The sequence below is a fragment of the Aplysia californica genome, unplaced genomic scaffold, assembly GCF_000002075.1.
Source record: "Aplysia californica isolate F4 #8 unplaced genomic scaffold, AplCal3.0 scaffold00155, whole genome shotgun sequence".
Classification (NCBI taxonomy): domain Eukaryota; kingdom Metazoa; phylum Mollusca; class Gastropoda; order Aplysiida; family Aplysiidae; genus Aplysia; species Aplysia californica.
In genome coordinates, this window is record NW_004797425.1 from 1,247,448 (window position 1) to 1,262,539 (window position 15,092).

Sequence of the window (15,092 nt, forward strand, 5' to 3'; positions counted from 1 at the left end):
AAAAAAAAGACTGTTCTAGCAGAATACTACATTGTCTAGCTATCTGCAAATAAGAAACTTAAAATACCATGGTGCATCACTGTAAAGTTTGCTGAAAAAAGAGTAGAAATTAATTGACAAAAGAAAACAAAAAACCCTCACACCTCACCTCCCTCAGCTCTCAATGAGAGAAACGCCCTTTGCCACATACACTTTCACATCTTTAAATGAATACATTTTATGATGAAGTTGTGGTAACAATCACCTGAGCTCAAAAATGATTTGCACATTTGCTTAGGCTTGGAACTTGCACGAAGACAACAAAAATGATCTTCACTGGTGCCCAAACATGAATATATATCAGTCACGCAGCACTTAATAATTTAAAATACTTATCCACTTGACTTGAAAGAGAAAACAGAAACACCACAAAGCGTACGTTTCTAGAGCAAATGGCAACATAGACCATAGCAACCTCCACAGACCCCAGCATGAGTCTCATCAGAGGAAACCTTTCTTTGATAGCAGCAAATCCTGGGTCCCGCACACAAGCTCTTTCAGCACTGAAGTTATCACAACCAGGTTGCACACACACAGACACACAGAAGGAGGTAGGGGAAACTTGCTCTGCTGGCAGCTCACTCATACTCCAGAACAGAAAAGTGACACATAATTTGCCTGTGAAGACAGAAAGGTGGACAATAATGAAATTCTAATAAAAATGTTCCCAATGTTCTGATTATGTGCAGTTAAATTTGTCAATGAACTCTTGAGTTTATTCGGAAAGCATGACTTTGTTTTCTTTGCCATTATGATGTTTGTAATAATAAATACAGAACTAAATCAAAGTTGCTGTATTATGGACAGCTTAATTGGAATGATTATATTTATTTACAGAAATTTAAAATCAAGGTCAAACTATTAGAAATTACTGCTGAGTTCTAGGTAGTTTCTTTCATAATGTGTGCAAATGCCTAAAACTACTGGATTTTGAATTCTCTCACTAGGTCTAATTCAGCTGGTTTTGTTGGAACATTGACAATATCCCATGTTTTACCTACGGGTACCCTTAAAACTTTTTAGTACAGACATATTGCCAATCAAAGGGACAGCGTTATAAGAGCATATTTCATGACTTTGAGAAAAAGGTGCAAAACTCCAGATGCTTATTATTAAGACCATTCACCGACGTAGCTTTACCACTTTGAAAGCTATTTTTCTAAAGAAGATATGTTGTCTTACCTTTGACCAAGAAGGATGTGGGCAAGACTAAGGTAACAAACCGAATAAAACTAGAAAAACAGATTCTGTGAAAATACAACCCTCTTCTTTGGGACAGCAGAGCACCCTGATCTGTAAATTTGAGGTCAGGTCCATTTGAAATGGCCTACACTGTGAGGGTCTGAAACTACACTCGCATCAATCAACTGTTTCCAAAAGGGGAAAGTTTAAGGACTGGTGCAGGCTAACATGTAAATTGCAAAGTAAGAATTAAAAAATACGTCCCTTCCTCCACTCTTCTTGAACAGAAAAAGATGGGCTTTTCAGCATTTCCAGCCCCAGCAGGAAATTCATATTTGAAAGCATCTGGACTTCATATGCAAAAACATATTCTATTACTGTTATGATGAATGCCATGTACATAGGTGCAGGAGCTAGTGAGCATATCTTTACCGTCACCTACCTACCATGATCGAGTTGACAGACATAATGAGCATGCAAATTTCTTTGAGTGTACCTACCCGAACGGGATGGGGAAGGGTCACTCCACTCCGTGGGCAAAGATCATGACGAGTCCCGGCTCTATGATCAACTCCTCTGGCATGTGCTGGTTCTCACAGGACATTACCACCACTGCTTGCTTGCCTGAGAAGAGAAAACAAAAATATTAGATATACACATATATGAACTGTGACCCATAAGTTCCCCTGTGGAGGTAATACAGTTAAAGGGGGTTATGGTGAACACTGGCATCTATACCCAACCTAAAGAAAAGATCATACAACCCAAAGCAACCATGGCCAATATAATGCACATTCCACATAAGGGAAGACGCTGGTGAATTTGGGGGTGGGTTTGGGACAGATTTGGGTAAAACTATCGAAAATTCAAAGTTGTGACTTTTTACTTCTTTGATTACCCTACTATCGATATTTCATATATTTGTATCCATGGAAAAGTGTTTTTATAATGTTCTGGAAGCCACATTTTCCCTCAGGGTGTATCAAAAATTGCACGAAGAGTGTCCTGTGTGCCACAATAATTGCGTGTACCCCCCCCTAAAACATAGGCTACTGGTAAATTCAATTTCCCTTTATTTGAACATAGACAAATTATACATTGCACTGAAGGGTTTCTTTGATACTAACAGAAACAAGTGACTATTCGGAAGGGGAATCTCACTATGCAAATGCACTTTCTTTGTTTTGATTGGGTCGGGTGACTATGCCGTTGGCCTCGTTTTTTTCTGTGCTCATTCGCATTAACCCTTAAGATTCTGGTCCTGGATAAAAGTTCGCCGATAAGCGCATTCCCGCTGGCGTTTCCCAGCTGGTCTGCCCTTCTAGAACTTTCGGAGTCGCGAAGCGTTGGTAGAGATAACGGAGCCCCGGTAGAGATGTTCATCCAATGAAATATGAGGATTTTCGACCTAGTAAGAAACTTGAGGAACTCGAAAGGATATTCAGGAAATAAGACTTTCACCCTTCAAAGCAAACACCTTTTCACACTTTTCAAACGAGCTCATTTTTGCACAAAACGTTGTTTCCAGGTGCAAAATAATCCTATTTTTGGTTTTTAAAACCATTGCCCTACCACAGGGAGATATTTGAGAGCAACAGAATGAAAAAAATATTAGGAAACTATCCCATTTCTTCCCCTTTCGAACGATAGCTGATTAGCGGCTGTTCGCAAGTTCAGAACAGGTGTGAAATCTGGAAAACTGGAAAAGTTATTCGATTTGGAGCAACTTTTAATCTCAGCGTCTGATCAAACGACAAGGGGATTATTCATGCGGTCGTAACACTTATTCATAGATCACATTAATTAGCTATAAAAGAAGAGGCGTGTTTTTCATAGCTCTCTTTCACTATTGACTCCTGCGGCATGCTCGTCTGACCCCTGTCTGACCCTGGCAACCTGCAGCATAAGAATACTCTTCCAGTAATGAAGTTGTTGTTCGGCCTGGCTCTGGTGTCACGGTGCTTGCACAGTGAAAATCGGAAAGAGCTCTTCTGTGTCACCCTGCGTATTCAGTAAAGTTCGCTACTTTCGTTTTCCACTCTTGGAGTAGAATACACTTTCGTTTTCCACTCTTGGAGTAGAATACTTGTGAAAGCTTTGTTTGACTTTAAATTTTCCTTAAAAAATCATGATTTTGACAGGGTGACCAGACTAAAAGTAGTTGTTCTAAAAAAGTATTCAAGCTAGAGCCTTCAAATTTTCAGTGGGTTAAGATAAGATGTTATTGTAGGGAATCGGCTATTCACTTTTCTCAAATTATATAAGCCATAAGCTAATGTAGAATTTTGACCTCAAGGTGTCATGAGGGTGTAAAAATATATTAACACCTGTACACATGTACTTTGAAAATCTGAAGAAAAAAAAGTCATACTCCAAATTTAATCATTTCAATGGGCTAGTTACCTAGATCTATGCCTAAATTAGTGTTTAAAACAGTTTTTAGCATAATTGGTTGAACAATATTTCATAAGAAATATTTACACATTGTTTACTTGTAATTCAAGATGGCTGCCGTTTCCATATCAACGGTGATGTCCTCGACCCCCAAATTCCCTGCATTTCTTTTTCAGGTCGTTCTTAGTGATACTGGGAAGTTTCATACCAAATGGCTAGAAATGAGCAAGATTAAAATTTGACCTGCCTCTCCCCTTAAGCAGCTCAATTCCATTGAGAAATAAACAAGAATATATACCTTTCTTAATTGGAACAAGAAATATGAAAGTCCATATTTTCATGTTCATCCTTCACTTTTCTCAGCAACCCCCAATTTTTTTCCTCTGATGTTTAAGTTTTCTATATGTTTTACCATAATCTTTATACCATTCAGTTCAACATTAACATACTTCAGAAAGTCCTATACCATAGCATTTTCATATTGCACAACATCTAAGTACTAGAAGCCATAAAGGAACTCAACATTTGGAGAACCTGTTCTGATAGGATAAATCTACAGTATAGGTTTTAATTTATTTTAATAGAATAAATTACTTTGCTCCTCACTGACAGGAAATGTTTATGAGTTACATACAGAAAACCTGATTTTAATTTAGATAACTCCTTTGGGCATGTTAGTCCTCCCTGAATGTAACCTCTATGAAGAAAGTCCATTATACAACGCTTATTTCTTATTTTTCGTCTCTCCAAAACAAGTGAAGAGTACATCTCCACCTACGCCACGAGCCAGAACATCTTCATTCCTTTCCATACCATCCTGATTTTCTATCTTTTTAAGCCTTTCAAAATTAGGAGCTAAAAAATAAATTCCAGGTTAGTCTTCGGGCCGCCAACTGTTTTTCTCATCAGCACATACCTGGGATCCTCTTGGTCACATAGTTCTGGTACTGCCTGCGGTTGAGCTGGCGGGTTTCCAGAGTGCTGAGGCCACTAGGCCAGCGTCGCTCGTGGGCGTTCTCCATCAGCTCGTTGACCACATGGGACGGGCTCCCACTCTCAATGAGCGCCCGCTTGATCACCGCCTGCAGGACAGCGTCTGGTGTGGAGATCATACCGCCCCACCTCGTCACCCGTGCAGGTTGCAGACTGCCCACCCACCTGGCAAAGGCAAAGAAAACAGCATTTCAAACTAGTTTTCTTTATTAGAATAAAAAAGAAGACCATCAAAACAATAAGGTGCGTTTCATGCTGGGATAAAAACCAAGACAGACAGAAATAACAGGGGGGGGGGGGGGGTGTAAGCGCAAGAAATAGGACCCCCAAGTGGTGAAATTCAACAACCCACAATTTCTAACCAGGGGGAAATGCTATGGCAAAACATTTGTCATTCAACGCTGGGGAAAACCTAGATGATGGACACAAACATCACAGGAATAGTAAAATGCCAGGAAATTCTAGTGCCTCCGTCTATCTACCCGCAAAGAGAAAAGGTTATCAAATTAAGACATAGCCTAAACTTTTCTAACCGTGATTCATTCAGCTTAACCCTGAAAACTGTTACTGTTAAAAAAAGTATGAAGGAAAAGAACCCCAACAAAGATTAGTTCACATTAAAATCTATTTCATTACAATATTTATCGTGTTTGACAGACAGCAATTCTGCACTCATCTACCATTAAAAGCATAAATAAAAATTAATATCAGCAAAAAAACCAATCAATTAAGGTTTACTGCCAGTTTTTAAAATGACCAAAATATCCTCCAGTGACAACATCTACTGAGTTAACACCGAAAAGCACTAAAAGTACACATTCTCTAATCTGCGTTTCTCACATAATACAGAGGAGTTCTCTAAAACTAGAACATCATTCATTTGAAAACAGTGGTAAACCAAAAGAAAACAGAATCACTGATTTTTTTTTTCCATTTCTAAATGAGCCATCTCTATAAACTGAATACACAGCGAGACCTAAGAAAATACAGAGCTCCCACAGATTTCAGTTTAAGCAGATTCCTGTGCACTGTAATTGTTTCCCACCATATCATGCTTCAAAAGTAGATCTGCTTTTGCTTTGTGTCAGCTATAACCTAGCATCTGCGTTTGCTGCGACTGCGATTTTTGCACTTTTTCAACCCAAAAAAACCCACAGACGCGAAGAAAAAATAATTTAAAAACAACAACAACAAAAATGGGGAATAACATTCGTGAAAAAAAAAGAGAAACATAACCTCTTTACTTTTAGAAAGAAAGTTTATTTTCACTTTCGCTTCACTTCGTCTCATTCTCACTTGTTAACACCACGTTGATTTGTAATTTTCATGTGAAGAATATAAGTAGGCTACATACTATTTATATTGCTGTTTCTCCTTCATGTTTCCCTCTTTGTTGTGTTTTTAATTTGATGGCGTGTTAATATTTTTCTTCTCGTTATTGTTCTGATGTGTTGTTTTTCTATATTTGTGTATACATAGCGTTATGTTCTTTCTACCTTTAAAAAAAAAAAAGTGTTATGTTGGAGCGTGTCTCCACCAAAACCGAATACTGACACTGGCAGGCCCCCTGTGTGTGATTCCATAATTTACATATTATATCCTGTACTATTTCTTGAAATCCACGCATTTAGAGTTAAAACGGCCAGTCTATGGATAGGTTGACACACATCCTTATTTACTCATTTTTGTGGGGTTTTATTTGCTATTCTAATTTTGATTTCATTCTGTTGTGAAACCTCTATTTTTCACTTCCTTACACTCTGTATGGCTACAAATGATATTCTGGATGCTTAAAACAGAGCACAAGAAATTCTAGTGTTTTAGATTAAGTTACCTCTATCAACATATCGCTATATTATGTCGTCACGGAGAGCAGAAAGCTTGAAAATTAATGGGAACTTTTGCCATTTTTGTGGCAACTTTTGGACAAAAAAAATGGCAACAAACGCAGATGCTAGTATAACTACAGGAAATTGAACACAGTTTACATGCTTTTGTTGTTTTAAGTTTTTAACTTCCACCTCATTATGAGAACAGGGGAAACTATCGAAGAACAGAACAATATTATTGCTGCAGCTCGAGTACTCACCTGATGACATCTTCATTCTCGATGGTGCTTTGTATCTCATTGGTTCTCGGGCTGGACACTCTCATGGACCGCAACAGCTCCTGCACATCACAAAGATTGCTTGACATAAATTCAACTGGAAAATTTATTAAGTAAGTTTTCAACATGACAAACAACCTTGTGGATAATCTATAGAGTTGTACAGTCAGATCCCTGATTTAAAAAAGCAACTACAAATTACCAATTTCTATTTTTTGGTCTCCTGTCACAGAGTAACCTTTCTGCATCATTTCTTACCTTCAGCATCTGAATTTCTCTCTTCTGCTCAGTCAACTGCATCTTTTGTTCCATATTCTCTGTTTGAAGATCTGTAAACTTTTGCTGCATTTGCTGCAGCATGGAACGAATCTCCCTAACACAGTTGTGATCCTGACCAGAACAAAAAGTGACAAATGTTCAGAAATTATTATACAGCAAGCATGAACATTTGTAGCTAATCTGGGTAAAAATTCCAGATAAATGGAAAGTGCCAAATAATGGGAAATTACAATTAGGTACTGGTAATCAGTACATAATTAGCTTAGTAGAATGGAAAAAGAACTAAATATCAGACATTTGGTCATCATTACCATAAAAGGTATCGCAGACAATTCATGAATTTTCAATCACCACAAACACAACGGGCATCTTACGCCTTTCTCAGAATGCAAGTGACTGTAGTTTCTTAATACTAGGGATTATGAAAACATAATTTTCACCAAATACAATCAAATCCAGTGAATTAAATAAACATTAATGTGATGCTGGTTCTACCAAAGATTTCACATGTTCTAGATAAAACACTTCAGACACAAAAGCTAGAACAAAACTATTAAATTGATGTGATCAATGTAACTACCATGAGGCTCATTCATTCATTCTACGTATAATCATATACACATACATAGAAATCAGAATAATTTCTTTAAAAAACAGTCAATACTACACAAATATTTACACACCTTAATTTCATCTTTTGGTATGATGGACCCACAGCCATTTTCACAGGGTACAGGTTTTTTTGGATTGAACTCACATTCTTGAAGGTGGGAAGGGAGAGCGTCCAACTTCACTAATGCTGGACATCCAAAAGTCTGTGAAAGCATTAATGAGAATGTAAATAGTTTGAAAAAGCATATCAAAGAGGTCTATCAGATAACACGTTGTGCCTGTTTTTGTTTCTTCTTTAAAATTAGAGGGATGTTCCAATTCCCCCCCCCCCCCTTTAAGCATGGTAATCTATCGATACATTTTTCTACCTGATTTGATTTTTACAAAAGAGACTTTTTAAATATACTGACTGCAGTGTCCACTTTTCAGTAACATGGAATGGACATTAGAGAGGCTGGGAGTAAAATGCTTTCACTGGAAGACGTTTGTTTAGTTTTATATGTCTTAGTGCAATGCTCCATTATCTTCATGACCGAATATTTTGAAAAGTGCGCAAAAGGAGAATTATCCCCTGGCCAATTTCAAATCAACATCCATCATCATTTTAGCCCTTGTCAAAAGACAAGCTGTTGCTCAGACTCATTAGTCTTGAGTTCAGATTATAAAGGGGTACCACACGCAGTGTACCTTAGAAAAGGACATTAATGGGTGACATCAGAGCAGTGCCACAAATGTAAGTGTATGTTGCAAAGAATTAGCGAAAAAGTCATCTTGATAATGGTGACATTTCATTGTCAGGCAGGTAAAGGCCAGCTCAGGTGATATACCTGGATTTCAAAAACTTACCTTTTACGTTCAATGAAATATGATAGCTGTCATAATTGTAAATAAAAAGTACCCCCCCCCCCCCAAAAAAAAAAACAAAAAAAAAAGAAAAAAGAAGAAAGAGAACAATTCTACGTCTATTAATTCCAGAAATTTGGAGAGAAAAAAAATCTCTCTACCTCTATGTCTCGCACAAGCTCAAGAGTTTACTGTATCTCTTTGTACACAAAGAGAAAGGCCAGACCAGAATCCCACAATACACAAGTTCAAGCTTACTTTGTTATCACAGGAGATGGTCAGTCTAGACAAAAGATTCCTCAGAATACGAGGCACATTTTTCAGTTGATTGGGTGTGATGGGGCTGCGGTCAGCTGGGCAGGTGGGCTGGCGTGTCAACCATTCATGAATGCAGGCTGAGCAAAAGGCATGCTCACACTGAGGTGCCTGTGAAATCATTTAGAATCTTTTATAATTTCCATCGTACAAGAAACAGGTGTAAAAATCAATTCCACATGATATGCACTTTAGACTGAGACTCCCAGCAACCATTTTTTTAACATACAAAAATATGTATGACTTTGAGCTCAATAATAACCTAAAAGAGAAAAAGAAAAGAATGACACCCAATAAAAACCTCAGGAAAGATTCTATTTCAAACATAATCTTACTTCAAGAACACTTTCTTCACTCTTGTCAACATTATATATCAAAAGTAACCAAGGAACATTTTTTTAAAAATCCACTGACAACCCCCCCCCCCTAAAAAATAAAAAAAAATATAAAAAAATCACTTTCTTATTTTTCCCTCTTGTCTCAATAAAATAGATGATAGATGTAAGAAAAAATGTAAGTTCCTCTTTTTACCTGCAGTGGTTCCTCCAGGACTCCACTACATATGGGACAAATGAGTTCCTCATCCACATCCCCTTCGAAGCGGGTCAGATCGTACCCCATCACAGCAGCTACATTAAAAAAAAATAATTTTTTTTAAAAAATAATTGTACAATAACATTTCATTTCACCTAAATGTCATACAAATTTCCTTTACCAATTCACTGGAGTTGGATGTAAGCCCATCTACTCATCTCATCTAAAGACATAAAACAGATAATTTAACATATCTGAAAAAGAAAATTATGATAAAAGATTCCGAAACTAACCCTCCAAAATACAATTTCAACAGTAAAGTCTGGTAACAAATATGACAAAATATCCTCTGTTTTAAAAAGAACCTACTGTAGTCACAATAAGAGTACTTGAGACTGTTCATCGCAGCATCCTTGTAGGGGTTGGGAAGAGGACCCAAGTAGACAACAATAATTTCGCATTTGTGTGTGTATATTTATATGTGTCACGATGTGGTGGAATCAGGCGCTCGTCAATTTTTGGGCATCTGGAGTTGTTCGTATCATCTTAAAGCTTATTCGTTTGACCATCTCTTGATGAAGATAATACACGTCTATCTTGAATAGAAGTCAAGATATTTGCGATTGAAGGAGGTCCGGGTCACCGGGTTTCAGAGAGGTAAAATTCCCACAAAAATGGCTGACAAAGTTGGTGATTTCCAAAGCTTGAGTCTCTGGAAACTGAAAATTTACATTTTTGTGCCTTTAATCAACGTTTTTCAGTAAAATTCACCTGGAAATGTGTTTTTATAAATGGATATAAATGGGGTTGAGCCTAGACGGTCATATAATCAGGCCACCTGCGCGCTACTGACCTAGATTCCTTCTGGGCTGACACACCCGTGTAGTAAGCCCACAACCTTGTAGATCATTAGTAGTGATAAGCCTACGCAGGGTGCGGCGGTCAGTTTGAATTGTTGTTTTCTCATGCTTTGACACTGGATTATTTCTGCCTAATACAGTTTGCTTTTCAATTCATCTGGATTATGTGAATATTTTCTACATCATTGTGTGTGTTGAGGAACAGAAGTGGTGACTAATTAATTAATTAATTAAGATTGACCAGCAGTCTTGAGATCGCAAATTTGAAGTGCTGTTTGGCTGCACTGTAGGCCTACTGTTCATTTTCAGATTCTTCATCGCCATCGCACTCAGTGAATGCCTGGATTCTTTTAGTTGAGGCCTAATGCAGTTTTTTTTCCCAAATCATCTGGATTGTGTGAATATCAAATATCTCTTCCATCAGTGTACGTGTTTAGATTAAACCTGCAGTGAAGTTTTGACCGTGCACGTTTAATTCATATCTGTCTAAATCCATTCTAAAATCCATGTCTACACAGTGGAGGCCCCCCTTCTGATCCGCACTCTTCACTGACTTAGAGCCTCCCTATGCAAACAACCACTAAAAACGAACTCTCCATCCTATCCCTAGATCTGCTTTTAGATTTAGATTAGTTTGTAACACAAACAATAGACTAAAAGGACCATGTAGATATAAATCTATATATCTAGACTCTGAGCGTCTAGGGGCCCACCCTTGTTAGGTAGGGAAAAGTATACGGATCATAATTATGGGGGAGCTCCTTTGTGTTTTTCCCGACCTGCTTTGTTTAATATCTGCTGTTCTTTCACAGTGCTTACATGCTTCTCTTCTAGGCCTATTTATTGCTTTCATCATGTGTGGTTATGACTCTGTTGGACTGTGACTGACACCTTCAAAATAAACTGAAGGAATAAGAACAACAATGGGAAGAAAATGCTCAGTTGGTGGATGCAAAACTGGCTATGACAGTCAGAAAGGTGCAGAAAAAGTGACCTTGTATGGATTTCTTTCGGATGAAACAGAATGTCGGGCATGGACTGCTAGCTTACCAAACATTTTATCCTATGAAAAGGTGTCAAAACATATCAGTGTGTGCCCTCCATTTCCGTAAAACTCTAACTCAACTCAAGTCAACTTTCTGTCTTTCCATCGCTTTTGTCTGTCTAGAATAATTTTTTACATGTCCGTTAGTTTGAACACAAACACAGGGAAGCTAAACCATTGAGAGAGAGAGAGAGAGAGAGAGAGAGAGAGAGAGAGAGAGAGAGAGAGAGAGAGAGAGAGAGAAAGAGAGAGAGGGGGGAGAGAGAGAGAGAGAGAGGGGGGAGATTGAGAGGGAGAGAGAGAGAGAGAGAGAGAGAGAGAGAGAGAGAGAGAGAGGGAGACAGAGAGAGGAGGGAGAGATTGAGAGGGAGAGAGAGAGAGAGAGAGAGAGAGAGAGAGAGAGAGAGGAGAGAGAGAGAGAGAGAGGGGGAGAAAGAGACCGCCTAGCCGTGGCCGTTGTAATCATTATTATCATTACGAAGGTCACTGCTTGCTGTGGGCCGAAGCCTGAGCGGCCGGTGTGTCAGCCCACAAGCAAGGTGTGTAGTTCTTGGGCTGCGCTGCCTGATTTATGATCGCCTAGGGTTGAGCCAAAAAACAAAAATTCAATAAAAATTGCCAAATGGACAGAAAAATGATAGTTTCTTCGATTTCATTATTTTGATGAGATCCTGATTTCACCACGATGCCTCGTGAACATATTCTGGGAATGTGTTACCGAGTATAAACAAAACACAATAGTGTAATCTTAATATTAAGGTTCTGTACTAAAGTAATTTTGGGGAAATGTTTATTGAAATTGTTTGATTGAAAGAGAAGCACATTAACAATTATAAACAAAGCCACACAGAAATACATACATTGGGACAGAAGAAGCAGGACCTAGGCCCTGTGACCACCTGTATTTTCACTGAAAAATCATCCAGCTATTAAATATTTTTAAATTTCAGTAAGAGTTTTACAGCACATGCAACAAAATAGGTAGGTCACATAATCATAAGTGTAGTTCCAGACAATTGTAGAGTTGATCAAATGATTAATCAAGAAGGTCAAGAACTAGAAGAGGAGGTACACTGGTACACCAACTTTTAAAAAAAAGGCAATACAGACATACTGAAACTTAAGTCACTAAGTAAGGCAAAATTATTAATTTTTTCAGCTTTCCATAAAATCTCTTGGCCTGGAAATAAAGTTTTGACAGTTTGCATTATCAGTCAACAGACACCGTCTAAAGTTTTGACAGTTTGCATTATCAGTCAACTGACACTGTCTAAAGTTTTGAGTTTGCATTATCAGTCAACTGACACTGTCTAAAGTTTTGAGTTTGCATTATCAGTCAACAGACACTATCTACAACAGAAACCTGACACAGATGGCAAACTTGATTCTCAGTCTTAGCTTGTGAGTCCCTGACCTTGGCCAGACTGCACTAAAATCCTCTATCATCAAGTCTTCACTTTCATTCTTCATCCTGTATAATACTGTACTGTATGTTCTAAGGTTGCCTGAACCTTTAATTTGGATACAGAAAAGCATGTGTGCATTTCTTTGACACTGCTGAAATTGAACTAACACTGAAACACATTAACCCATCTCACTGTCTTGCATTCATTCCTTAAACCTCCAATGCTGTTAGCTTTAGAAATAATAAGTGACAAACAAAACAAACCTTAAAGACCCAAAATGAAAAGGAAACTATCTTGGAGACAGCACAATTTCAAATGTTCAAGTCCCATGTATTAAAATTACAATAACCAGCTAGTTTTAGTTTTAGTAGAGGTTTTACAGTGTTTGCAACTGCATAAGGTCATATGAGCGTTAGAAGATTAGAGGTGTTACAAGAGAGTAACAAACATAAAAAAGAAGAAGGGGAGATAAGGACGGTAGATGTTTAATAGGAAAGAAGAAGCAAACCACACCAGAGCACCCACCAATACCTGCGCAACAAAAGTGTGACGTCACCAGAAACAGACTTTAAAAAACCCAAAGAGTTAGCTGAACATGGTCTGTCATAGAAGAAAAGAGAAAAGAGGAAGGATGTACCCGAGGCACAGAAATTTGAAAAATAAAACCCAAGAGACGTGCACAAAATCAGCTTTTACCTCCAAATATAATCTACCATTTGCATTAATTATTGTAAACACAGCAGGGTATTTATATGAGGAAATAATTTATAACAATGCGACTGAGGAGACATTTCCACCACAACCGACACTGACAGTGACACCAGCTAAGTTTAAGTGCTGGACAAGGCTACCGGGACAAAAATTCATCCCATGATGAGAGCACTTTGGATTGACAGTAGTGTGATGATCACTCTTTCGTTGACAGTGGAAGAGGCAAGATGACCATTATTAGTATCAGGCCTATAATTATAAAGTATGAAGCTACAGAAAGCACCTAGCACACCTCTGTGGTAGGCCCAAATATCAGGCGAAGTATTTCGGCAATATATTTGTCGTCTTCTGGGGCTTCCCTTGCCAGTTGACGAGATCTCACAGTGGCCGGCCCGCTTTGCCGCTTGGTGCGTGATGGGCTACGTCACTAGGTTTCATCGCCAACTGCTTGGGCATGGGTGTGTGTGTATGCGTGCGCGCACATGCGTGTGGGTATTTGTGTGTGTGTGCAACTTTGAACAAGTATTGCTGAGATTGTTAATAAAACATAGATCTAACACAAATTAATTTTTTTTAAACAAAACACGGCTGAATCTAGTCAACATTTACTTGCGAGGGAAACAAAACAGTCTTGGAGGAAACCCTCGAAGACAACAAAAATAGATGGCAGAAATATTTCATCTATCTATATTTGGGCCAATCACAGAGAGGTGTGCTAGGTGCTCGCTGTAGCTTCATGGATTAGGTATCCCATCAGTATCAGATAAAAACATGCATGCATGTTTTTGAGAGTGCACTGTCTTGGCCGGTAACTAGTAACAGGTCATTTCATCCCACGGTCATCTCGTCACACCCCAATTATCCTTATCTCCTGAAAATTGTTATAAAAACTAGCCCCAAAAGTGCAGAGTTTCCACTGAAGTAGACTACGTTTATTCTCACCGCGGGTGAGAATACCCATCATCACATGTCTCGCTATTCTCACCCCCCCCTCCCCCGGTGAGAATAGCTCCCACCCCGGTGTGGGCATGAGTCGAGGCCCCCCCCCCCCCCCCCCCCGACCTCTCCCAGGCCGATAAAACATTTTTCGCCTCTTCAGTTAAAAAAAACGGCTGACTACAGACGTTACTGCACGGGACGTGGGACATGCCAGAGGCCGGACCATTCATTGTTTACACACTTAATGATGGCGAGACTCTCTGCCTGCACACAAATTATAGTTCCACGAACAGAGAGTACAAACGTAAAAAGACACGAGACTTATGCTCTTGCACAACAGTAGAAGGGTTGTAAATCATTTAGACCAAAAGAGCTAGGGCGTAAATCGTGTTCGATCTAACTAGTTTACAATTAATTAAGACATTCAAGCTCTTTTCTTCACTTTTCTTTGTTTTTCTTTTATTCTTTCTTTTTATTCTTTTTTTGCCTCTTCTTTCCCTTTCTTCTTGAACATTTGGAGTCTGGAGCCAAAAAAAAACCGGAGAGCCAAATGAAATTCTCCGGGCCAGACATTTTATAATTCAAAAGAGCCAAATTTTTGGGATATTTGGCTCCAAACTGACAACCCTGACTGTGACTATTCAACTATTACGATACAAACAGTGACGAACACGATGCTGAGGAGCATCAGTCCTAACCCACCAGGGTCACACCCGCTAACCTCAGCCATCCTTCTCAGGTCATTTCCAAGGGGAAAGTGGCTATTCTCACCCGCCCGGAAGTTCTCGCAAGATCAACTCCTCCCCTCTTCTCTCTCTCTGTCTCTTTCTGAA

The 15,092-nt window shown here is 38.7% G+C and overlaps 1 protein-coding gene across 1 annotated transcript in view; it reads right to left on the reverse strand.

Annotated features, from left to right (window-relative positions):
- Positions 1-87: 87 nt before the first annotated feature.
- LOC101855336 (E3 ubiquitin-protein ligase NRDP1) overlaps positions 88-15,092 on the reverse strand; it is an 18,934-nt gene continuing 3,929 nt past the window's right edge. The window contains exons 2-9 of the mRNA XM_005097479.3: positions 9,296-9,393; positions 8,708-8,875; positions 7,678-7,809; positions 6,974-7,105; positions 6,698-6,777; positions 4,532-4,773; positions 1,722-1,845; positions 88-657 (exon numbers count right to left, since the gene is read on the reverse strand). Of these exons, the coding sequence (XP_005097536.1) occupies positions 1,742-1,845; positions 4,532-4,773; positions 6,698-6,777; positions 6,974-7,105; positions 7,678-7,809; positions 8,708-8,875; positions 9,296-9,385 (948 nt within the window). The 5' untranslated portion in view covers positions 9,386-9,393 and the 3' untranslated portion in view covers positions 88-657; positions 1,722-1,741. The remainder of the gene's footprint in view (positions 658-1,721; positions 1,846-4,531; positions 4,774-6,697; positions 6,778-6,973; positions 7,106-7,677; positions 7,810-8,707; positions 8,876-9,295; positions 9,394-15,092) is intronic.